The 25148-nt window shown below is 50.7% G+C and overlaps 1 protein-coding gene across 2 annotated transcripts; it reads right to left on the reverse strand.

Annotated features, from left to right (window-relative positions):
• Positions 1-204: 204 nt before the first annotated feature.
• ICAM2 (intercellular adhesion molecule 2) lies at positions 205-12805 on the reverse strand. 2 transcript variants are annotated; one of them, XM_043584987.1, is made up of 5 exons: positions 12678-12805; positions 4774-4878; positions 2723-2986; positions 1202-1522; positions 205-539 (listed from the first exon to the last, which is right to left on the reverse strand). In XM_043584987.1, the coding sequence occupies exons 2-5, from the start codon at positions 4844-4846 to the stop codon at positions 391-393; spliced, it is 807 nt and encodes a 268-aa protein (XP_043440922.1). In that variant the 5' UTR covers positions 4847-4878; positions 12678-12805; the 3' UTR covers positions 205-390. The 2 variants fall into 2 exon arrangements, with proteins under 2 accessions (XP_043440922.1, XP_043440921.1); XM_043584986.1 differs by lacking the exon at positions 12678-12805 and having other exon boundaries at positions 4774-5498.
• Between the last annotated feature and the right edge of the window lie 12343 nt (positions 12806-25148).

Consider the following 25148-nt stretch of genomic DNA (forward strand, 5'->3'; position numbering starts at 1 on the left):
GGGGCCCCATGAGAATGGGTGTCTGGTGCCTGGGCTGGTCAGCAGGCGGGCTCCCCAGGGTCTGGGCTGGCTGGCGCTCTAGAAGGCCCCTGTGAATGAATGGGCGGAGGGAGACTTAGGAGACATTTGGAGAGAGGAGTCTGGGCCTGGTGGGTACCCTTCCCAGCTGCTGAGTTCTATCCCAGGAGACACTGAGGCCCAGGGTTAAGTCCAGGTATTTATATTTAGACTAGAAGAGGAAATGGTCCCAAAGTCCTCTGCTGCTCCTTAGAGTCCTGCAGCCAGGGCTGGACCACAACCCTGAGGAGCCACGCTGACTTCCAGTGGCTGCCGTGGTGGTGACCGTGCCACTCATGTAGGCTGCGCCCAGTAGGCCCGACTCGGGCCCCTTTAAGCACCTTGTACCCTGTAGGCGCCCATCTGCCTCTGGCGCCAATGCTGGCCGAAGACAAAGCACAGGAGGATAGATGTCACAAACAGGAACAGCAACACGGACACCACTGTGATGATGACGACCATCTGGTTGTCTGGCATGGGCTCTGGGGAGGCAGGAGGGGGCAGCGGTCTTAGAAGTCTTCCGGTCCCAGGTGCTAGGGCCCCAGAGGTGTGCTTGTCGCCCACCCGGCCCTCCCCCATCTTGCAGTCACCCGTGTTGCAGACGTGAGCGGCTAATGGTGTAATACCTAGGGGAAAGGTGGGCCAGGGTCCAGGCTACCAGCCAGCCCTCTGTGAGACTATGAGGGCAGATGTCCCCCAGCACATGGTTGCTGGACACCATGGCCTGGACAGTGGCGTGGTCCAGACCAAGCCCTTCCCTGGCCAGAACTGAGTGAGCTTCTACCAAACTCTGAAGACAGGGAACACTTTGGCCATCAAGGGTCACAGAATGGCAGAGCTCCAGGGGATCTTAGGGCCAAATCTCTAGATGTAGACAGGGGCCATGGCCAGAGAGAGGAGGTTGACTTGGTCAAGGTCACACTGGTCACTAATGGTCAAGCAACTAGTTGGGGTCCAAACTGGGCACGTGGAGAGAGCTTCGGGGAAGACAGAGAGCAAATGGGAACCCCCTGGGATTAAGTGTGGGGTCCCTGGACGCCTGGCCCCTGAGCTGGCAGAGAACGTGGTGAAGGTTTTTTCTTCCCCTAAGGAGTGGGAGATGAATGCTCCCTCCCACCCCCTCCTTCTGGGGACTCTCCCTCACCATAGACCTTGAGCGTCTGGGGCTCTGAGACACCGTGAATGATGTCCCCACCAAGAGACCGCAGGTCCAGGTCTGCCCGGCAGGAGAAGTTGTGGCGGCCGTCTTCCTTATGAGCTGTGGCATTATGTGTGACTGTGGCCTCTTGGGGGGCAAGTGCCATCGTCCTAAAGGTCTTGTTGCGCATGGCCTCCTTGCCACGGAGCAGGGTGAGAGTGAGGCTCTCAAGAGGTGCCACATTGGGCACCCAGCACTCGATGGTGAAGGATCCCCCCACAGCCACCCGAGTGGGCTTCAGCTTCAGCAGCACTTCCTTTGGAGGGTCTGCGGGGAAGAAAGAGCGAGGGGTTCTGGTCAGAATGAGGGTGCTGTCCCAGCAGGCCCCACCCAGCCAGGCCCAGCCCCTGGCACCGTAGTGTTATCAGGTCCTTGGCTGGATTTGGGAAAGCGGGCTGGGGCCTGGTCTGCTCTAGAGTGTAAAGAGAGGAAGAAGGAAACACTTCAGGGTGAAGGACATACTGGGTGGTAGTTTTACCAACATGATATTTTCTGGAATGGTCAAGAATGAAGGTGGTCAGGTGTCTACAAAGAGGAGGTCCAGAAAGTGTACGGCCAACTAGAAATAAAAAATTTGGATCGGTCTCCTCCAGAAATCAAACACAGATTTCCACATTAAACAGCTGGATGATTATATTGGGACCTAGAGGGGAGTGTTCGTTAGATCAGGGCCGCGCGTTGTGGGGTCCTCACTTAAGAGGCAGGGACTGGAGTCAGACCTGCCTTGCTTCTCCAGGATCAGATTCATAGCCGCCTCCATCCCTTATCTATTAAACAGGGCCCTCAGTGGTACCCTGGCTTCTCTTGTGAACTAGAATACCTTGCCCCAGTCACCCCAGGATAATAGGCTGGATTTAGGACATCTTTCTATTCACTTGATCCACTGATGTTGGTCATGGGAAAGACCCAAGCCACACTCTTGGTGCCGAGATGTGGAGGGAATCCTGGCCTATGGGAAGGTCTCCATGGCCCACATGCAGGTGTGTGTGTGTGTGTGTGTGTGTGTGTGTGTGATGGTCACACATCTTCCAGGGGCCCCCAGGAATATAAAAGCCCCAGGGGGTGCCTTAACCTTCCCTCCGTGAAGGGCAGGGGCGACTGGAGAGCACGCTGGCCTTTCTTTTGGTGCCCCACTACTCGTCATGGGGTGGGGGGTGTCCACTGCTACCGAGCGGGGAGGAGACTGCGGGCCCTGCCTGGGAAATGACTTTTAGATTTGTGCAGACCTTGCTTAGATTGTCCTCTGAGCAAGCCCCAGACCTGGGGTTGCCAGCAGGCTCAAGGAGGCCAGTGAAGGGTGTGAGCAGATTCTGAGCCCAAGGTGGGGGGGTCCTGTTCCTTGTCACCCCAGGAGCCCAGGGAGGTGGGAACCATATCTAGTGGCCGGGAGCAGTAACAGAGTAGCTCGGCAGACACGCAGCCGACACAGGCTCAGCCCGCGGGAAGGGGGGTCCGTGTGGCACTCACAGAACACGCTGACGTTGAGACTCTTTAACTTCTGCTTCCTGAAGCAGGTGAAGTAGCAGTAGATGATTGTGTCCTGGGAGACATTGGAGACCAAGTACTGCTTCCACTGAGTTCCACTGGCCACCAGACTCTTGGTTAGAGTGGTTTCCAGGCCACTGGTGTCAGGCAGGGCACAGCTGGTACTACAGTTGATCAACGTGGACCCTCCGGGCTCCACCACCAGCTGCTCTGGATACATGTGTACCTCGAACGTCTCACCAGACCCTGGAAGACCAGAAATACGGGGCAGCAAATGTCTCTGCTGCCCTGCACCATGGAACTGCCTGCCACGGGGTGTCTGATCAAGGGACAGGTGCCCAGGAAGGACGTCCAGAGACGGCCCCTCTGCTACTCTCCCCTTGTTCAGGCCTTATTTATTACCTCACCTCTAGACAGAGGTCTCCCTGCTGCCCCAGCTGTCTCCCTGCCTCTGGTTACTCTTCCTCCAGCCCATCACCTTCAAATTAGTCTTCTCCATCTCCATTCTTCTTACATCTTCCATCACCATGGGGAGGGATCCTATTTGACCTTCAAAGCCCAGCCCAAATGTCCCCTTCTCCATGAAGGCCTCTCAGAACTGGAGGTGGACTGTGTCCTCTTGGCCCCTGTGGCCATGGGTTTAACCCTTTCTCCTTTCTTTTCTTCTGCAAATGTTTTTTTGAATAGCTGTTCTGTGCCAGGTGCCATTCTAGGCTCTGGTGACACGGCAGTGACCAAAGCAGAACAAACCCTGCCCTTGCAGAGCTCACATTATAGTGAAGGAGACAGACGATAATCAGCAAGTGAAATAGCCAGCCTGCCGGGTGGTAACAAGTGCCCAGGGAAGGAGAGAGGGGGCAGGTGGAGCCGTCATTTTAATAGTCAGCACAGGCCTCACCAAGATATCCAGCAAAGACCCGGAGGGGCTGGGGGTGAGCCCTGCAGCTATCTGGGGAGGGGGAGTGTTTCCAGCACTAAGACCCCAGGTCAAGGGCATGCTTGGTATGCTTGAGGAATGGCAAGATCGGGATGGCTGGAGCTCAGCAAGGAGGAAGGCAGGGGGAGAGGAGTTTAGAAAGGTAATTGCAAATGATTTATATTCATGCTGACTCTCCCTTAGATGTTCTGGAGCTTCTGGAAGGCAGGGCCCAGATTTTTCAGGTTTCTCTTAGTGCTTAGCACAATGCCCTGTGTATGGCAGGCATTCGGGAAGTATTTGATGCATAAAGATTGAGTCCCCAGTGCTCACCTCCCACTCAGTGATGGCCAGAAGGTCCTTGGTCCCAACCAACTGGGCCTGCCCTGTGCTCCCACAGCGCCAGCAGCATGTCCCCACTGAGCCCTCAGCTGGTGGCATATAATGAAATGACAAGAAAGGAGCTTTGCAGGTAGACAGAGCTGGATTCAAATCCTGAGTTTGCCAGGTACCAGCTGTGTGACCCTGGACAAGGTGCTTTCTCTCTCTGAACCTGTTTCTTCATCTGTCAAATGGGCTAGTAATCCCCTTCCTGCAGGGTTGTGGTGAAAGCTCAGTGAGATAGTACTTGAAAAGCGCCTGGCAGGCTGTCCAAAACAGAGTGCTCAGCACATGGCAGCATTTTCCTTCAAGTCCCCTGACCCCCTGGAAGATGTGTGGGTTTCCCTTCTGTAGGCCGTAGTCAAAAGGCAATGTCCTCTGCTGCCCCCTGCTGTCTCGAAGCCACATCTGAGGAACAGCTGGGGCATTCCCTCACCTTTCCTTGAACCCCAGCAACCCCTTCCACCTCAGGCCCCCGTGCAGCCCACCATCCGGCCTCCATGACCTGCCACAGGCCACGAAGCTGTGTCCAAAAGGCTAGCTTTTCTTTCTTCGCCCCCAGGATCATGGAGAAGCCAGGCTGGCATGGCATCCTGTACCCATGGTGGCTGCCACTGTGTTCAAAGCCTCAGTGACTTCAGGACCAGAACCCCCTCCCACGCCTGAAGCCAGGGGGGCAGGGGCCCACCCTCTGGGCTGGCGTGCGCCAAGTCACGAACCCCAGGCACCAGCTCACCTGGGCAGCAGAACAGGGCGAGAAGGGCGGCGGGCAGGCCCCAGCAACCAAAAGGGGACATCTTGAGCGGCATCCACAGGCTCACGGTGAACAGCTGAGGGCTGCCTGGAGAGAGATGGTGGGCCCAGGTCAGGGAGTGGTGGCCTGGAGCTGCAGCCCGGAACTCTAGCCTTCTATGTGCTGGTGACCACATTTCCTCTCATTATCTGAGAGGTTCTCGGGAAGTCACTTGGGAGGCTGGCTCTCAGAGCTCCAGGTCTTCAAGAACACAGGCAGAGGAAGCTGGGTTGTAGCCGATAAGCCGGGATACAACCTGGCCGCCTGCCATGCTGCTGTGCAGGGGGCAGGGCGAGCGACAGCTGCGCGTGTCTGTGAGGGACGTGAGTGTGCATGGGGCTCGGTGCACTGTGGGTGCATAGAGGGCAGTGATGCCTATAAGCCCCAGACCTGGGAACCCCAAATCCCAAGGACACGTTGTCCAGTTCCCCTCTGCGAAGACAGTATTCAAAGTCAGGCCGGTCCAGGACATGCAGTCTCCACAGCAAAGTGGGCAGGGAGCCGGACTTCTTTAAGGAGAGCTGGGCAGGAACTGGAGGCACTCCAGCAGACCCCCCAGCACAGCTACTTCAACCTCAACACCCACCCACTTGCAACCTTGACCTGTCCTGACTCAGCCGATAGGGACAATTTGAGGGGAAGTGCTCCCACAACCGTCCCCAGCAGCCCAGACACAGAGGTAATGGGGGTCAGTCTGGCTGTAGCTCAAACCCCAGCCTCTATTTCCAGGGCCGGGTTTATTGTGTCTCCCCCAGCCCTTCCAGGCAGGGAGCCTTGGTCTGGGGATGGGGGGCTCAGGGCCTGAGGCACTGCCGTGCATTTCTAGGGAGGCCTTATCACCTACTGAGGGAATCTCCAGAAGCAGGAGTCCCTGGGGCCAGCAGAGCCTGGGAGAGGCAGGAGAGGAGCAGGTCTCCTTGCTTTATCGGGGCGCCCCAGCGTTTTCAGGGCTCAGGCCAAACTCCATTCCTGGGTTGCGAGTGTGAAGTCGTGCCTTTCTCTTTGGCCGCTGAGGCCAAAGGCTGTCACCACCACGTGTGGTGGGCAAGTGCCGCTTGTCAGCCTGGACCTGGGCACGTCCCTGGACAGCACTGCTTCGGAGTGATGCCGAGGGAAGACGCAGAAAAGAGCAAGCCGTGACCCCAGCCCAGGATCTGGTCCGTGCGGCTGCAGGAAACACTCCCCCGAACCCTCGGGGAGGCTGAGGGTGCGGCCCTGGGGCTCAGACAGCGGGCGCTGCTGTGCGGAGACTCTGTGGTCTCCACCGGGTCAGAAGAATGATGATGATGAGAGCAATAACGACAAAAATAATAACAAAAGTAATGCAACAGTGAGCGTTTACTGACTGCTGATCAGCACCATCATAAGGGCTCTACAAACATTAACTAATCAATGCCCCAATTCCACGAGGCAGGTACAATTACTGTCCCCATCTTGGCGATGGGGAAACTGAGGCAGAGAGTGATTAACTGACGTGGCCAACGTCACATACCTAGGGGAGCGCGAAGTCTATATGAGTGAAAGGAGCTGTGGTGATGCCAAAGCCCACAGGGCAGGGGCAAGAGAAGGATGCTTAGACACTTCCTCCCCAGGAGACCCTTGGGAGGGGAATGCAAGACAGCAGGAGGCCAGAGGAAATTTCTGGGGTCTTCTTTGCCATGCCAGGCTGGGGGAGGAGGGTGGCTCATGCCCAGGGAGCTCCAGACAGCTTCTGGAAGGGTCTGTGGCTGTGAATCCCAACCACACATGCTTCTGGGCCAGCCTGACTCTATCCCCACAGGGGTGAAGCTCCTGGGGCCCATAGGTTCTGCTCTAAGCCTGTCAGCCCCTGTTCCCACCTACCACTTCCTCTTTGCCCTCTCTCTCTCTCTCTTGCCCTGGGCAGGCCCTCCTTGCCTGGGGCACACCAGGCCCACGAACATGGCCGTGTTAGACGTGTATCGTCTCTCATAGCTTACACATCAACTTTCTTTCCCTCCCCACTGGCCTCCCACCCATGGGGGCTGAAGCTGAATGTCACATACTGCTGTCCTACCGCAGACAGGCCTGGCAAACGGTTGATGGTGGATGGACGGATGAGTAAATGAATGGAAGAAATAGTTTGTCTTCGTGTACAACCCAGGCAAGATTGGATGGGGGTCTGACAGCTCTGCCAACCCCGAGGCCACGGAGCTGGGCTGAACACATAACAAGGCCAACCAGGGCCCCTTACTCCCCAAAGATGGGCACTCAGAGTTAGGCCTGGGCGGTGTTTTTCCCAGGACTCTGAACCAGAACTGGTGGAAACGAGCCCTTCCCTTTCTGATCCTAACAGTACGCACCCGAGAGCCAGCGGCCGTCTGTGCTTATGCCCTGGCAAGTGAAGAAGCTGGTAGAAAGGAACTCCACTCGGCAGTGGAGGGAAAGTGACCCAGAATTGTCCCAGGTCACGTGCTGGCTGTGGGGTGGACTCTGGCAGGAAGTGAGTTGGGTTGAGGGCTCACGATGATTCTGTGTGGCAAAAATGAAAGAGCTTTTCAGGCCCTTCAAACCTGCCCATTGGAGTCCAGGGCTGGCTACGGGTCCTTGCACAGGGAGTTATTTTGAGCCCTGTTCTGCCTCACAGAACTTTCCGGACAGAATGGGAGGGTGCTCTACTTGCATGAGGCCTGGAGGTCTTCTGGGAGAGAGAATAAAGTGGTTTCGGGGGCCTGATGATCAGACCCTAGAAGGCCATGATGGATGCTTTCAAACAAAGAAGAAAGACCAAAGCTTCCTGATGCCAAGAAGTTGCCCGTGGACAAAAGGAAACCGACCATGGTGTAGATGAGAGAAGAAATTCCGGTGTTCCATCTCGAAACACTGTTCCACCACCAAATACTCCCTGGCTTATTCTTTAGGGTCTCTGAGTTCTCCACTGAAGGGGACAATGAAGCTGGAAGAGTTAAGATGCTCCAGAAGACTCAAGAGGATTGGAGGGGAGGGGAGGTTGGAGCGTTAGTTTGGGAAGTGAACTCATCTCTCCACAGGGCTTTGGAAGGCTTCTGTCTTGACTGGGTCTTAATCCAGTGACTTCTGTGTTCCCAGCAAAACGGTCTTTCGAGAACCAAGGTGAGATAAAGACACGATAAACAAAGCCTGAGACAGTTTACCCCCAAGATACTCCACTAGAGGAACTTTTAAAGATGTGCGTCCAGGAGAAGGAAAAATGATTACAGGACCGTTTTCTATGCAAGAAGGAAGCATGGGAGAACAACAGTGTAAATGAATATGTAACTCCAGACAACCACTGTCTGCAGTAACAATATTTACAGTATTTAATTTGAGAAGTCTTAAAATGTTCAAAAGTAAAATACCGGGCAATAATATTTAAAAGAGGATTATGGTTCAAGCTTTCTAAACTCTGTGTTGTTTAGGAGGGAGGATATACTTTAAGTTATAGAAGCAGGGTGACGTTGTAAGAAAAACCAACAGAGATAGGGTATTAAAGTTCGAAACCACTAGAGAAGCTTAAAACGGCGTGAAAACAACCTTTTAAAAAAAAATTTTTTTTTTCAATGTTTTTATTTTTGGGACAGAGAGAGACAGAGCATGAACGGGGGAGGGGCAGAGAGAGAGGGAGACACAGAATCGGAAACAGGCTCCAGGCTCCGAGCCATCAGCCCAGAGCCCGACGCGGGGCTCGAACTCACGGACCGCGAGATCGTGACCTGGCTGAAGTCGGACGCTTAACCGACTGCGCCACCCAGGCGCCCCGAAAACAACCTTTAATCAAAAGAATTAAAGGAGAAAAACATGGAAAAAGAGGGGCAAGTATAAATTTTTAAAAAGATGGTATTCCGAAGTCCAAATTTATAATAATCACAATAAAGATGAAACATTTAATGATAGTTGAATAAATTGTCAGATCGATTTTTTTTTTTTTTTAATCCTTGCTATGTGGTGGTGTCAGAAGAATTTGGTGGTCTCAGTCGGAAGAGCATGTGACTCTTGATCTCAGGGTCATGAGTTCGAGCCCCGCGTCGGGCTGACAGCTTGGAGCCTGGAGCCTGCTTCGGATTCTGTGTCTCCCTCGCTCTCTGCCCCTCCCCCCGCTCATGCTCTGTCTCTCTCTCTCTCTCTGTGTCAAAAATAAATAAACATTAAAAAAAATCAAAAAATAAAAATAAAATCTTAAAAAAAATTTTTTTTTTCAAGTCCTCGCCCTGTGTTAATCTATTCCTGGCTGGTGTCTGGACTGAATGCAAGGACAAAGCCTTGTATTCATAAATCAGGCACAACAGAAGGGCCGGGAAAAGGAATAGTTACCTCGACAAATCTGCAAACTTTGAATGTGATTCAGGGCCATGCCCTTGGAAACGAGATTTGATGTGACTAGCACACAGGCATGACCTGGGTCATGATTCCCTCTGATGTCCTGCAGACATGTTGTCCTGCACACACAGCTCAGTTCTGAGTCATTTTAGCTTCTGGACAGCTTACAGGCAGAGGGTGCCTGTGCATCTGTCAGATGTAGGTCAGAGGTGTTGGACTGAGAAAATGGATAAGGCAGGCACAGTAACCCTGATAACAGGAAGCAGAAAGGGAGGGACTTTCCAAGTTGGAAAGAGGGTTCGGAAGACAATAACCACTTCTGCCCTCCCCTGCTTAGATTTCTGGTGATACACCCTGTCACAGGGGTACTTCCCTCTGTTTTTCTCTCAGCAAAACTTGACGTCTGATTACTAAGAGAAGGGAGAAGAAAAGGGAAACTGACATTTCGTTGACCTGTATTCCCTGCTAGGGACTGAGCTGAGGTGTTAATACGTTGTTTTATTTAATTATCATACCAGATCCATACAAATAAGGAACCATTCTGATGATGCATTTGAGAAAGCAGGGGCTTGTGTGGATTCATAATGTGCCCAGCTCACGGAAGTATGAGGTGATAGAGCAAGAGGAAAACTGAGGAAAGATCAGTGGTTGCCAGGGGTAGGGGAGGAGGGACGGGTGAAGAGGCAGACAACAGAGGATTTTTAGAGCATTGGAACTACTCTGTGTGAGCTATGATACGGACATGTGCCATGATACGTTTGTCTAAACCCATGATGGGGCGCCTGGGTGGCTCAGTCTGTAAGTGTCTGACTTCAGCTCAGGTCATGATCTCGCAGTTCGTGAGTTCGAGCCCCACTCGAACTGTGCTGACAGCTGGGAGCCTGGAGGCTGCTTCAGATTCTGTGTTTTCCTCTCTCTCTGCCGCTCGCTTGCAATCTGTCTGTCTGTCTCTCTCTCTCAAAGATAAACATTTAAAAAAATGTAAACCCATGAATGCACAATGACACGTCCATGCAGGTTCACTGAATGTAACAGATGTACCAATCCGGTGGGGGAGGTTGACAACAGGGCAGACTGTGCACGTGTGGGGGCGGTTTTGTTTTGCTGTGAAGATAAAGCTACTCTAAAACAAAACAAAACAAAACAAAAACACAAAAACAAAAACAAAAAAGCCGATTTTTAAAAATAGCTCAAACGCACTACCTCAGAAGAGAAACTTCCGGGTTAGGGTTCTTGCCAGCTTGTTGAAAAGGCAGGTTTTAAAACTCCACTCTTATTCAACAGGGTTTAATGGAAGCCATGGACTCAGTTATTCCTAAATTCTCATCTCAGATTAGATTTTTAAAACATGAAAACACAAACCCCACTTCTCTGTTGTTTATGAGTCACACCTTAGGCGTTAAGAGTATGGAATGGTTGCAAAGTCAGAGAATGGGGAAAAATATACGTGGCAAACACTACCCACAAGAAAAATGGGACATCTCTGTTCATAGTAGAGAAAGAGAACTTCTACAACAAAAATGTTTATTAGGGATAGCGTTAGGATACGCCTGCTCAATGTTTCCCAGAAGTGGGAGAGAAGTTCTCTAAGATGCAGCCCTCAAGCAGTGAAGGATAGGAGCTGGTGGATACGAGGAGCTCCAGTGTCTTCCTTTTCCTTGGGCAATTCTGGGAAGCGTCTAGCAGGCTTATCAGAGGTCCCAACAGTCAAGCTCCTGTGGCCTACAGCCGTGACATCAGTCAAGCTCCTGTAATTGGCTTTTCTTCCTTCCCTTCTCAGTCACCCTGCCCTCCTTTCTGGAATCACCTCTCTAATAACCTACCTGAACCCAAGTCTTTGTTCCAGGCTCTGCTTTTAAAGGAGCTCAAACTAAACACTCAGGGTGCCTGAGTGGCTCAGTTGGTCAAGTGTCTGACCCTTGATTTTGGCTCAGGTCATGATCCCAGGGTTGTGGGATTGAGCCCTGCGTCAGGGGGCTCAATGTGGAGCCTGCTTAAGATTCTCTCTCTCTCTCTCTCTCTCTCTCTCTCTCCCTTTGCTCCTCTCCCCCTCTCACATGCCCTCTCTCTAAAATAAAATAAAATAATAATAAAGGAGCTCAAACTAAAAATTTACACTAACGGATTTAAGAAGAAAAACACATGATCATCTCAACAGATCCAGGGGGGAATAATGATGAGATTCAGTACACTTTCATGAAAAAGACCTTAGCAGATTAGAAGGAAATTTTCTTAACCTGATAAAGAGAACTTACAAGAAGCTCATGTATATATTATTTTTAATAAGTAAATCTTAGGAGTATTTCCTTTATATTTTTTTAAAGTTTATTTTGAGACAGAAAGCAAGAGAGAGCAGAAGAGGGGCAAAAAGAGGGACAGGCAGGATCCCAAGCAGGCTTTACGCTATCAGTGAGGAGCCTGATGTGGGGCTCAAACTCATGAGCCGTGAGATCATGACCTGAGCCGAGATCAAGGGTTGGATGCTTAACTGACTGAGCCCCCAGGTGCCCCAGGAACATTTCCTTTAAAAGCAGGACCCAAACGAGGATGCCTACTGTCTCTGTTGGTATGTAGCAGCACCAGAGGTCCTGGACAGAGCAGTAAGACAAAAAAAAAAGAAATTTAAGCCCTAAGGATAAAAAAAAAAGAACAAAACTGTCAGTATTTTCATATGATATGGTAGCCTGGGTAGTAAATCCAAAAGAATGATCAGAAAAGTGATTCAAAATAAGAAGGGATTGGGGTCTCTGGGTGGCTCAGTTGGTTAAGCGTCCGACTCTTGATTTCGGCTCAGGTCATGATCTCACAGTCCGTAGGTTCAAGCCCAAGAGTTGGGCTCTGTTCTGACGGCACTGAGCTTACTTGGGATTCTCTCTCTTTCCCATTCTCTCTGCCCCTGCCCTATTCTCTCTCTCTCTCTCTCTCTCTCTCTCTCTCTCTCAAAAATAAATAAATAAACATTAAAAAAATAATAAGGGATTTTAGCAAGGCAACTAGCTATCAGGTCAATGTCGAAAAATAAGTTGCTTTTATGTGTATCAGTAACGTACAAAAGTAGAATTAAAAAACCACATCATTTATAGTAGCAGAAAAAGGGGAATAAACTAGCAAAATATGTATAAGACCTACAGTAAGAAGTTACAAAAGAGATTCATCACGAACCCCAGATGCAATCCCCGGAGGAAGGGGACCATCCCTTTCTCCATGCATCAGCTCCGAGCACAGTGCCCTTGGCTAGAGCCATACCCACGTGGTCAAAAAGGCAGCCCCCTGCTTCTAAATTGGCCAAGCGATGACAGAGCAGGAAAGAGGAGGACAATAATAGGAAACGGGCACAGAAGCAGGGTCAGTAAACTCTTGAACTCAGAGACCGCAAGGGGAGCTTCCCCCGCAGGGAACATCGGCCCAGAAGGAACTCTGGGGACCCGGGAGGGCGCCGGGGTAGGCCTTCCCCTCAGTCCAGGGGAATCAGGCCAGAGAGGGGAGGGGACTACAAGTCAGGCCTGGACCCTCCGACCCGGGCTCCCAGGAGGGAAGGAGAAGCGTGACGTTACCTGTCCTCTGCTAAACGGAGGAATGTTCCAGGAAAGTAGGGCGGCCTGGGGTCTGGAGCCTGGAGACGAGAGAGGCTGAGGTGCTCAGGGCCTGTGGTTCTGCCTCTGTGAATTCAGACCTCCCCTTCCCGCGGCACTCACGAGTCACGTGCTTCCTGTGATGGGTTCCCACCTCAGACTAACCTCCTGTCGGCCGGCTCCCTCTTCTTCTTTTTTTGTTTGTGTTTTTAATTTTGTTAATGTTTTATTTAAGATTGAGCGCGAGTGGGGGAGGGGCAGAGAGAGGGAGGGAGATCCGGAATCCGAAGCAGGCTGCAGGCTCCAGGCTCTGCGATGTCAGCGCAGAGCCCCGATGCGGGGCTCGAACCAGCCAACTGTGCGATCATGACCCAAGCTGAAGTCGGAGGCTTAACTGACTGAGCCGCCCAGGCGCCCCCCCTCTTCTTTTAAATGGTGACAACATTTAGGCTCCAGAAGATTTACCGCGGTCACTATTTTAGCAGACAGTTCTGTGGCGTTCAGTACATTCACATTGTTGTGCGGCTATCGCCAACATCCATCCATTTCCGGAACTTTATCATCTTCTCAAACGGAAACCCTGTCCCATGAAACACTAACTTCACCACCCTGCCCCCCCCCCCGTCCCCCCAACCAGGCTCTGGCAACCACCGTTCTGCCTTCTGTCCGTACAAATTCGATTATTCTAGGAACCGCATATGAATAGGATTGTACAGTATTTGTCCTTTGGTCACGGGGTTACTTCACTTAGCGTGACGTCCTCGAGGTTCATCCATGTCCTGGCATGTGTCAGAATTCACTTCCTTTTAGAATTCTTTTTAATGTTTATTTACTTTTTGAGAGAGCGAGACAGAGACAGAGTGTGAGCAGGGGAGGGGCAGACAGAGAGAGAGAGGGAGACACAGAATCGGAAGCAGGCTCCGGGCTCCGAGCTGTCAGCCCAGAGCCCGACGCGGGGCTCGAACTCACGAACCGTGGGATCATGACCTGAGCTGAAGTCGGACGCTTACCGACTGAGCCACCCAGGTTGAGCGACATTGCAGGTAGACACCACAGTTTGTTTATCCATCCATTGGTTGATGGACACTTGGGTCCCTCCACCTTCTGGCTATTGTGAATAACGCTGCTATGAACGTGGGCACAAATATGTCCCTGAGTCCCTGCTTTCAGCTCTTTGAGGTGAATGCGGTATTACTGGATCATGGGATAGTTCTATGTGTAATTTTTTGAGGAACCGCCATACCATTTCCCCCTACTCTCTCTTTTGATGTGCAGTTTCTGCGCTACTGGGGGCCTTTGACGAGTAGACAGTTCCAGGATGAGCCATCTATTGTCCCCCCGCATGAGGCTACTTAATGCCACAGAGGTGGCATTCCCTGTACCTGACATGCCCTGCCACGAGAAACTTCTATTTGTGACTAAGAACCATTGCTTTCTCAGATCTTGTCACACCTGCCACGTTGCCTAGCAATTTAAAAAAACCTACCCTAGCAGAGTGGTTTTGTTCCAGTAGGTAGAAAATATCAAAGCCAGGTGCAGAGGTGGGGGCTGGGCGGCCAGCGAGGCTCACCCACGAGCGGGGGAGCTTGCGACCACAGGCCAGCCCCACAGCACACCATTTAAATTCCTCGCTTAGCGAAGTCACAAATCAGATCGTGTGAGAGGCCACAGGACAGTCAAGGGCATGAGTGCTGAGGGTCTGCTGGGCTCTGGAACCATCTGTCTTGGTACTTTTGTGCCTCAGTGTCTTCACAAAAGTTCTTTTTGGAAACTTCCTGTCATATATGCTGACAAAACAAAGCCAATGTAGAATGTGGGGTGGGAGGGCATCAGGGCCCAAGTTGGAGGAGCTCATGTGACTTGATGGCATCTGTTATAGACATAAATTGGGATGCATATCCCACTTGCAATTTCCCCAGGAGTCACGTCTGGACTTGGCCCTTTTTGCGGGGAACGCCTCCTTTCCCTACTTCAGAAGGTTTTCTAGGGAGCTTCTGTCCTCCGACTCAACCCCACTTTCCTGCCAAATGACTTGTCCAAGGTTGGCATCATGGTACCCCAACTTCAGGTCTTACCCTGAGTTTTGTTTTGCTTGATGGGATTGTTGTTTAGCAGTTGAAGAAAGAGCCTTTTCCTGCCTGGTTGCAGAAGTTGGAGGACAGATGTTGCCTGAGGTTATCACACCATTCAGAGGAGAGAAGGGATCTGTAGAAGGCGAGGAAGTCAAAATGTACAGAGAAGAGGTGAAAACATTCCGATGATGTTCTAGTCCCTGGTTCCAGCCATTCCTGAAGACTGTTCCTGAAGGTTGGTTTCCACGGGCCTATCCTGTTGCCATTTTTGCTTAAACCAGTTTCAGCTGGTTTCTGCCTTGTGCAACCAGAGTCCATAGTAAGAAACCATGAATCGCGCCAGAGAACCTGATCCGTCAACCGAGGAATGTTCCAGAATAAAATTGCACATTGTTTGGACTGGCCCCAGCACCAGTGGCTTAATATGGTGCTGGGTCTTCACAAGAGGATGGGGGAAAAGGCATCAATATTTGAGAACATCTCCACATGTATTTTGGTTCAAGCTTTAGGAAGTAACACAGCATTTTGGCAATTGTGTTCGTAATTCTCAGTGAGGGCCAAATTGCATAGTACTGAAGAAAGTAGAAGTGTGTAAGCAGTTCACTGTAGATTGCTTTGCCTCACATACTGTTCCTTCATAATTCAGACTTGCTCTCTTTTGTCAGAGGCAGCATCTTGCTGCATCAGGGCACGCCATGGGCCACGGGAACACGTGAGTTGTCTGAGAAAGGTACGTGAGGCTTGTCGCTGGACCCCCTCCAGGACCCCTCGTGCCTCATGAGACATCAGGCCCCAGAATCATTAATCAGAGACAGGACTGTGATAACTTGAAGTGGGGGGCGGGGGAGGCTGGCTAGACCTCCCTGCTGGCTGAGTGCGACCTTGTGGACCCAAACTTGTTTTCAGAGGGGGCACAATGAGAGAAGGGGCTCAGGAAACAGGATTGAGCCCCGGCATTTACAGTGGATCTCATCGACCCGTTCTCCTGTCAGGGTGTCTAGACCTGGTCCCCAATGCTGTTTCTGACTCTCCTAAAATATAGTTAAATTGGAATTTCAGAGAAATTATTTTTAGCATGTGTCCCTTGCTGCATATCGCAATAGTTGCATATTCTGTGTGTGTGTGTGTGTGTGTGTGTGTGTGTGTGTGTGTATGTTGTGGTTTTTTAGGCTCTCCAGGTAATTCCAGCATGCACAATGCTGAGGACCAGCACATGGGGTGGAAAAGCAGAAATGTGAGTGAGAAGTCCAGAAGTAATCGGGAGGAGACGCACGAAGGCATGGTCTAATTTGGTGCGTTTGGGAAGGCAGGGGTCAGCTGTGGGCACAGAGCACAGAAGATGCATGAAGAGGCAGCAAAGTCATCCGCAAATCCCCAAGAGTGAGCTCAGGAAGGGGAAGGCCGAGGCGATCCGTCTTCAGAAGGAAGGGTGTCATCTATTCTATTGCAAACAGTATCATACTCCACCTGGATGCCCAGCTTGACTGAAGCCTGGCTGTAAAGCCCCAAAAGCCATCTCCAATAGAACTGTCTATGCAGCTTTTACCCCTAGAGGTGCTGGGTTCACCCCAGAACTGTCCAATTATAACCCTGTGTGCCTGCTTTTTTATTTTTAAAAAATGCTTTATTTATTTTTGAGAGAGAGAGACAGAGAGAGACAGAGTGCAAGTGGGGGAGGGCCAGAGAGAGAGGGAGACACAGTCCAAAGCAGGCTCCAGGCTCCGAGCTGTCAGCACAGAGCCCGATGTGGGGTTTGAACCCACAAACCATGAGATCATGACCTGAGCCAAAGTCAGATGCTTAACTGACTGAGCCACCCAGGCTCTCCCTATGTGCCCACTTAAAAAGCTGCACAGATCATTTGGGTCCATCCCTGACCAGCAGTCCTCCAACTCCTGTTTCTGCTCCCCACCATTTTTTTCACATTTCATGTCTATTTCCTTCCCTTCTCTGCTAGGTTTCTGGTGTCTTCCTCTTTGAGCCACCAAGAGCAGGCTCAGTCAATGCTTGTTGGATTTAATTAAGCATAGGGACTTGGTTTTAGGAGACATGAGTTTTACAGCAAGTGCCCTCAAATTTGGCATGCATTAGCATGGAGAACCCCAGCCCCAGAGTTGCTGTTTTAGCAGGTCTGGCATGAAGCCTGAGAATTTGTATCCCTGAAAGTTCCCAGGTGATGCTGATGCTTCTGGTCCTAAGACCGCGCTGCTTTAGCAAGAATGGGAAAGTGCTCTCGGTTTAAATAAAGTACAAGTAGAAACCAGAGGTTCAGAGTAGAAATGCTGACCAGGTCCTTGGAAGGCTGGTGCTTCACAGACTCATTGGTCTACGGGCTGAATGACGGAGACTGTGGGGTCAGTCTGGTGGAGTGGAGTTAAAAGAACCTGTGTTTGAATCTCTGCACAGCTCCTTGCCGGCTGTGTGACCTTGGGCAAGCTGCTTAACTTCTCTGAGCTTCTGTTTGCTCATCTGTAACATGCAGAAAATCCTAACAGACTACATTTCTGCTGTGCTTATTCCATATGGATGTGGAGTTGAGTAGTTGGTGGGTAGTAGCTGAACAGGCATCCAGCAGCAGCAGCAGCAGCAAGAGACCACGCAAAGATTATTCCAGGCAATTGGGATCCCACATTTAAGCTCCAGGGCCCTCTCGCCCACCTTAGAGCCCCCTCAGAGGGCTTCTGGAAGGAATAAATCCAATGATTTGTAAAACACTGGCTCAGAGCCTGGTACATGATAAGTACCTGACCAAGTTTATGATAGTTGTTACAACTGGTGCCCGGACGTGCACCTGTCTGTGTCCTTGTGCTCAAGAATGCCTTAGTACACATCTTGACTACTGCACGGATCCACAGAATGTCAGACCCCAAGATCACCTCCATACACGGAGGGACCCGTACATAGTATGTTACATGCTCATCCTCGAGTGAGAAAAGCTTGTGAATATGCATTATTTCGAAAACTACTGGCTCTTGAAGGACTTTTGTTTACAACACCAGGTCCTTTGGCCTTGTTTTTGGATTCTGGTCTCATCTCCTATGGAGCAGCCTGGCCGAGTTGGCAGCAGGAGCAGTAGCCACGCCCAGGTCAAGGGTGGACCTGAACGCTGCCACCGAGGGAGTAGGAAGAGAGGCTGCACTCGGGCGCCATCTAGAGGCTGACAGGAGTCCTGCTCAGTCTGAAAGGCCCGACAGTTGAGTTCTCCAAGTGTTGTGGCAGTGCTAGATCCCATTTCTTTGCAACCACAAGGAGTTTGGAAATGGGCTGGGATCCTGAGAGGCTGTTTTTAAGGAAGGTGATCTATACAGAGGCAGTGAATGTACCCATAAACACCCAACAGCCAAAGAGCTGAGGGAGGGAGAGCTGGGAGGGTCTTTACAGAAGGGAGGTTGCCTTTTCTCCGGAAAACATGGATGTCAGGGGAGCCACTAGCTGTCTTTTCCTTCCTTTAACCTTCCCTGCAAGGGAGAGAATGAACTGAGATGCTTTACTAGGAACCCAGTTGGGAAAACAAACTGCTTCCTTAGGACAGACACCAAAGGCAGCTCCTTGAGAGCTCCTTAGCTTGTTGGAAGAACAAAGGCAAAAAATCCAAGAAGAGATCTATGTGGTAATTTTTTGGATTTTTTTTACCATGAGACTATTCTCTTTTGGGACCTGAATGTTAGACTGAGAGATATTTAGGGGCACCTGGGTGACTCAGTCCATTAAGTGTCCGACTTCAGCTCGGGTCATGATCTCACAGTTCATGAGTTGGAGCCTCGCATGGGGCTCTCTGCTGTCGGCACAGAGCCCACTTTGGATCTTCTGCCCCCCTCTCTTCCCCTCTCCTGCTCGCATTCTCTCTCTCTCTCTCTCAAAAAAAGAGATTTTTGAATATGGTTAAAGATTATTTTTTAGAAATTGGATACTACCAGGTCTTTGTATTTTTGAAATGGTTCGAATTTGCATATTCTGTAAATGAGACCTGCTGCAGGGTCAGGGCCCAGCGGCAGGGATAGGACCTCATGGGGCTAGCACTGGGGCTTGAATCTGTCTTCCCTGTTCCCCCGCAGCTGCGCAGGCTCTCCAACCACAAGGAGGCCACACAGCCAGTAAGCTTCTGTTGCAACAACAGAGAATTGCCTCAGTTCCTCTGTTGGTGTGTAAGAGGGCCTCAGAAGCTGACAAAGTCAAGGCCCCGCCACCTCCCGGGGGCCCCAAGTCACTTCTGGCTTCTGAGCAACTTTCCAACTTTCTGTCCATTCAGATCACAACCTGAAGGAGCATTTCCCACCCACTTGTATAGTCCTGGGTCTTGTCAGTCTAAAGTATATCATGCTTGGCCCCCACCAGCCCTGAGCTTTCACCCATATTCAGGTTAGTGCTTCCCTTGGCTCAAACCTCCCATGTGCCCTCTGAAACCTGTTTTACTAGAGAGAAATTGGCCCATATCCCTCACATCTTCCCAGACCCTCCAATTCCTTGTCCTGGCTGGAGACTGGCCCTCCTCTGACCATGCCTCTTTTCCCCCATTCCTCCTGAGTGGAGACTTCCTGTATCTCTGAGCTGGGTGGGCGTCGGGTATTAGCGGATTCCTCATGGCTTCAGTGTTTTGAAAGCAAACCCACCCTCATGTGCTGTGCCCTCCCTCCCTCGAGGCCCATGCCAACTCCGCATCTCAGAGAAGGCCATTGCCCAATCTGGGATTCCTAGAGGACTTTGGCTCTGTTTTGCTACCTACCCCTACCTCCCCTGCCCCCTGACTCTTGCTGTCACCCTGGGCAACCCTAGTGTCTACCAGAAGACCCTGCTATACCTGAGTCTCAACATCCACTCACTTCCTCAAGCTGTAAGAGTCTTCTCTACCTTCACTCCACCACCCACCCCTGCAGCCAAGTCCTACTTTTTCACCATGCAATACTCCTCCACCTCTGTATTCTTCCTCTCCAGAATCTTCCCTGACCACATTCCTATCTCCCTCCATCAGCCTGGACCCCAAGGTCAACCACTTTCCCATCCACTCCCTCAGTGTCCCCTCTTAGCACTTGCTGTGCCCACTCAGCACCCCCACCCCCAACAGGCTAAGTTACCCCTGCAGGCTGAAGCCTTAGCCAAGGGCACTTGCCTCAGCCTACAGTAATGCATAAATGAGACAGAGCTGAGGAGGGGGCAGATCTGCCTCGCAGAACAAGTGAGAGGCTTCACCTTGGAGATTCAGGGGAAAGACGGTGGAAGCTGGGAGTGACATGTCAGAATGGGAATGAACTAGAAGTTGGTTCATAAAACATTTGACCCCTGATGCAGAAGGACGGATAGTAGTCGTCAGTCCCTAGGCCAACAATCAGAAGACTCTTCTCCAAACACACTCAAGAACCTTGGAGCAAAGACCTCTGCCCTTTGGCATCTAAGATTTCCCCATATAATAACCTAAAAACAAAGCGTACCAGCTGAAAACTCTACTCACCAACACAGGGCCTCAATCAGCTTTTTCTTTGCCTCATTTTTTAGTATGTATAAGCCATGAAGCATCACTAACACTTAGGAAAATCTGCAACTTGGAAAAGAGAGATCAAGATAAACAAAAATTACTCAAAATGATATAGAGATGATACAGGGAACTGAAGAACTACCCCCTCCCCCATGTCCAATTAGTATCCTGAAATACTAATTTCCCCTTAAGAAAGGGTCAAGGATCCAGAGCCCTTGGAATTTAAAAATTATTGCTGAGGGGCAGGCACATGGGTGGCTCAGTTGGGTGGTTCAGTTGGTTGAGCAGCCGACTTCAGCTCAGGTCACGATCTCACGGCTCATGAGTTCAAGCCCCGCCTCAGGATCTGGGCTGACAGCTTGGAGCCTGGAGCCTGCTTCGGATTCTGTGTCTCCCACTCTCTCTGCCCCTTTCCCACTTGCTTGCATGCACACACACTCTCTCTCTCTCAAAAATAAATAAGCATTAAAAACATTTAAAAAATAAATAAAAATTATTGCTGAAACTAAGAAAAGTGTTCCAGAAGGAATAAAATCAACAAATGTCATATAAGAAATAAACCATAATCGACACCAAGGATCAAACCCAGAGTTCTAACATTCTACTGTTGAAACTCCCAGAAAATAAAAACAGAGAAAATGGAGGGGAGACAATTATTTAACAATTAGACAAGCCAACCTTTCTTGAGGTTGAAAGAACTCGCCAGTGTCCAGCACAATGGAAGAAGTCCCACATGCAGCCACGCCTTTGGGGACAAGCAATAACGAGATCCTCCCCGAAGTTTCCATGGAACACACTCTACGGGGGCCAGTGGTGGGTGCAGGGGGTCTCTGACTGCGGGCTTGGCCATGTTTCTTCAGGGAGCTGGTAGCTTAAGGAAACCAGGTGATGAGCCCTTGCTCACTCTGCTGTAGTAAGAGAATCCACCGGAAATCTGATGACCACAGCTACTCCTCAGCTGGCTTGTGGAAAGTAGGATTTTTGGGGCGCCTGGGTGGCGCAGTCGGTTAAGCGTCCGACTTCAACCAGGTCACGATCTCGCGGTCTGTGAGTTCGAGCCCCGCGTCAGGCTCTGGGCTGATGGCTCAGAGCCTGGAGCCTGTTTCCCATTCTGTGTCTCCCTCTCTCTCTGCCCCTCCCCCGTTCATGCTCTGTCTCTCTCTGTCCCAAAAATAAATAAACGTTGAAAGTAGGATTTTCAAAAAGTATACATGATATCATTCAGGTTTGGATTTAAAAACTGATACACATTTATTTTTAATAGGTGAGAGATATGCCAAAGCATTGACCGTATGTCTTGGGAGCTTCCTTTTTGCAATAAGCACTATGGCCTAGATCAATGGTGCTTAAACTCTGGGGTATGCCAGAATCACCTGGAAATCAAAGAATGCAGAGCTACGGGCTTGTTGAAGCAGGATAGGACCGGGCCTGTGTAAATTTCCTGTTTCCCACACTATGACTCTGATATGATCAAGGTTCGGAAAACACTGACCTAGCTAAAAATCCTAAGACCTACAGACAACAGCAGTGTGTTGAGTTATCCTGGTTATAGCAAATTCTACCTGAGAGGGCTTCCTTTCCAACCAATGTGTTTTCCACTCCGTCTGCCCTCCCACTCCCTGTGACGGCCACCTGACCACTTAGAGTGACAAAACATGGCTCACACGTTGGAAGGGGAAAAAGCAGTATTTGCTAAGCAATAGCTGTTGTGGTGTTATTTTTCTTTTTAATTTTTAAAAAATATTTATTTATTTTTGAGAGAGTGTGAGTGAGGGAGGGGCAGAGAGAGGGAGACACAGAATCCAAAGCAGGCTCCAGGCTCCGAGCTGTCGGCACAGAGCCATATGCGGGGCTTGAACCCACGAACCGTGAGATCATGACCTGAAGCCAGACGCTCAACTGACTGAGCCACCCAGGCACCCGAGTTTTCTCTTCATTATTGTCTGTATTTATCCCTCAGTTTCCTCCCTTTGCAGCGTAAGAGCAAGAAGGTGGGCTTCTGAGCCTTCCGGAATGGAGGTCAGACCCTCAGCTTCATGCTGCCTGGGGCCTAACATAAATGGTCCACCTTCTGCCCCTCAGTCCCTGCCTCTATCCCCCTAAAATTGTTCTGGGGTGGTAGGTGCTAATGAGAGGTACGCTCCTTCCCAGCTTCACCCTCCTCCAGTTCCCGCCAACCCAGACCTCCCAAGCCCTGGGAGAGATCACTATGGAGCCGGCAGGCCCCGTGGGGCCAAGGGAAGAGTGTGTGTGTGTGTGTGTGTGTGTGTGTTGGGGGTGGGGGGTGCTATGGCCCTGCCCCTCCCACCTTCCCTTGCTGAGTTCAGCCACTTCTCAACAGGGGTCACCTTGAGCACAGCTAACCGCCAAGCCATCACGTTACCACGGGTAACCATAGAAACCGAACAGGGTATTCAGGATGGGGGTAGGGGAGGTGGATGAAAAAGCAGCAGGAGGAGAATCCCTCTTCTTTGACCCCTCAGATTGTCAACGGTACGACTTCTTTAGCTGGCTAAAAGCACAAATGGCTTGGCATTGACCTTTAACTTTCAGGTGAAGCGTAGCAGCCTTTCTCCTGGATACTTTCTACCTAAAGTTTTAGTCAATTTGGGCTCAGCTGGGCTGTGGTAACTAACCCAGCCCGTCTGGGCGGCTTAACACAAGGGTTTGTTGTTTGTTTGTTTATTTATTTTACTGATAAGAAGTTTACTCCGAGTCAGGAGACTTTTCAGGACAGCTGCGTTCCGTGTGGTGACTGCATGATTCAGGTTGCTTCCATTTTGTGTCTTTTCAGTATGTAGACCCCACGATTGGCCCGTCACTGTGTCAAAGGAAGACAGAGCTGGAGGGTTGTGCCCCAGCTCTTAAATGCTTTGAGACTCAGAAATGCCACGTTTTATTTCCACTCCGCCCTCCCTGCCCACTCCACCCCCCCGCATTGGCCAGAGTTAGTCACACACCCCAACCTAACTTCAGAGGAGGCTGGGAATGTTGTCTTCCTAGAAATCCAGAAAGAGGAAAATAAAATAAGATTTGTTAAAAACATTATGATCTCTGCCACTCCAAACATGCTTAAAAAAAAAAAAAATTGAAGGCAGTAATTCGAGATATATATATGTATCCTCTCAGAGAATATCCTGTTAGTACATGGTGTTTTTTTTTTTTTTTAAGTAGGCTCCGCACCCAATGTGGGGCTTGAACTCACAACCCTAAGATCAAAAGTCATACGCTCCACTGACTTTGCCAACCAAGGCGCCCCTCTGTTAGTATATGAAAAGCCTCTGAATAGTACTGCAGTAAATATGAAACCCGTCTTCAATCCATCATTTCCCAAGTTTATTTGGTCATAGAACCTTTTTTCCCTAAGTGTAATATTCCTTAGAACTGGTATTCTGAGGTGCAAACTTGTCCTAAATGAGTGGCCCTAAACTAGTGTCCTAAACTGTGGCCCTTGGTTTTTCTACCTTGTATAACCACTCTCAGGGCACCCATGTCTGGAATACCACATAGCCCTGGCAGAATCCTGGAGAACACCACCCCACCCCCTCCAATTGTCAACAGTTCTCCTGCGGGCCTCCGCTCCCTGCTTCCTGTGATTCATACCCGGTCAGGCAGTGTTTTCCAGGAGCTCATTACTGCAAGAGGTGGGTGGGTCTTAGTCATAGATGCTTATTTGGAAGGGACCAGAGTCCAGCCCGTGACCCAAGGAAGAATTTCTTCCTAATCTGTTCAGGATGAGGCCTTTCCCTTCTGCTGGATTCCTCCAGAGACCCAGCGCTCACTCACTTGCCAAGCCTCCTTTGGCACCGTTGGGCAGCTCAACATCCCGTCCGGACCATACTCCCCACTGGGCTAGCTTAAACCCTCCGGGGCAAGACTGCAAAGCCAGTGTCTCATCACGTGACAGATGTCTGAGGCCACGACAGCTCTTGTTTCAAGTGTCTGTGACAGTTTCCAGGCTCCTCAGGGCTCTGCTCTCCTCCCCCAACCCCGTTGTAATGTCAAGGCAGGGCTTCCCATCATCCTTGGGGTTTGGGCTTGGCATTCCAGTTTCTCGAGATCTTCTGGAATCTTGAATTGGGCCCTGAATTGCGTTGGGTGATTCGTCACTCTTTCCAGGTTTGTGTTGCCAGCAGGCAAACCCAATGAGCACACTGCAGTGGCTTCATCCAAAACACTGAGCAGGCCTGGGATGGAGAAGGTGAATTTGGAGAGGCATAGGTTGGGGAGGGCGGGAAAGAACACCTCCTGGATTCACCTGCCAACCCTCTCAGAGGCCAAGTTCACTCAGGTCTGTCCTTCCGGCCCAGCCCCTCCTGTTTCTGGAAACTGCTCCCTCTGCTGCCTGGCATCTTTGAATATGGTTTCCCAGGGGCTGCCATGTTCTTACCAGCCCTACTACCTCTGCCCACAGCTAACTGGTCCAGATACAAGCTCATCACCGGATCTTTGGCCTTGGCAAAGGGTCTGGTCAGTCTCTCACTAAAGTCAAAGATGTATGTTTTTGATCTTAAAGGAAATGTTGGTCTGCAGGGGGAGAGAAGAAGGCCAATGTGTGATCAGGGCACAGGATGCCCCAGCAGTGCCTGGCCCAGTGGGAAGGGCAGGCGGGTGGGGCTGTTACTTGGCTCTTCATGAGCTCTCCTAGCTATGGCATGCATCCAGCATAAATGACGGAGGGGACAAATAACAGAGTACAAGCGGGTGCCTTTGCTGATGAAATACCGTTGTGTGTATATACACATTTACCTCATGAAATGTATCAAACGCTCAGAAAAAAGTACCCTTTCTCACAGGCCCAACATTGACTCAGCATGCAAAACAGCAAGCCCTGCCTCGGTGGCCCAGAACCATGGCCCTGGCCATGCCAGTGTCCCAACCACCTGCTGGCCTTCCTCCTGAGGACCCGCA

The sequence above is a fragment of the Prionailurus bengalensis genome, chromosome E1, assembly GCF_016509475.1.
Source record: "Prionailurus bengalensis isolate Pbe53 chromosome E1, Fcat_Pben_1.1_paternal_pri, whole genome shotgun sequence".
Taxonomy (NCBI): Eukaryota; Metazoa; Chordata; class Mammalia; order Carnivora; family Felidae; genus Prionailurus; species Prionailurus bengalensis.

Excerpts from the sequence above, each read along its gene's own strand:
- ICAM2 (XM_043584986.1), bottom strand. The coding sequence starts at position 4,966 with ATGTGGTCACCAGCACATAGAAGGCTAGAGTTCCGGGCTGCAGCTCCA. Across the intron at positions 2,987-4,773 it reads CGCCCTGTTCTGCTGCCCAG|GGTCTGGTGAGACGTTCGAG; the intron begins GTGAGCTGGTGC and ends CTGGTCTTCCAG. Across the intron at positions 1,523-2,722 it reads TCTCAACGTCAGCGTGTTCT|ACCCTCCAAAGGAAGTGCTG; the intron begins GTGAGTGCCACA and ends TCTTCCCCGCAG.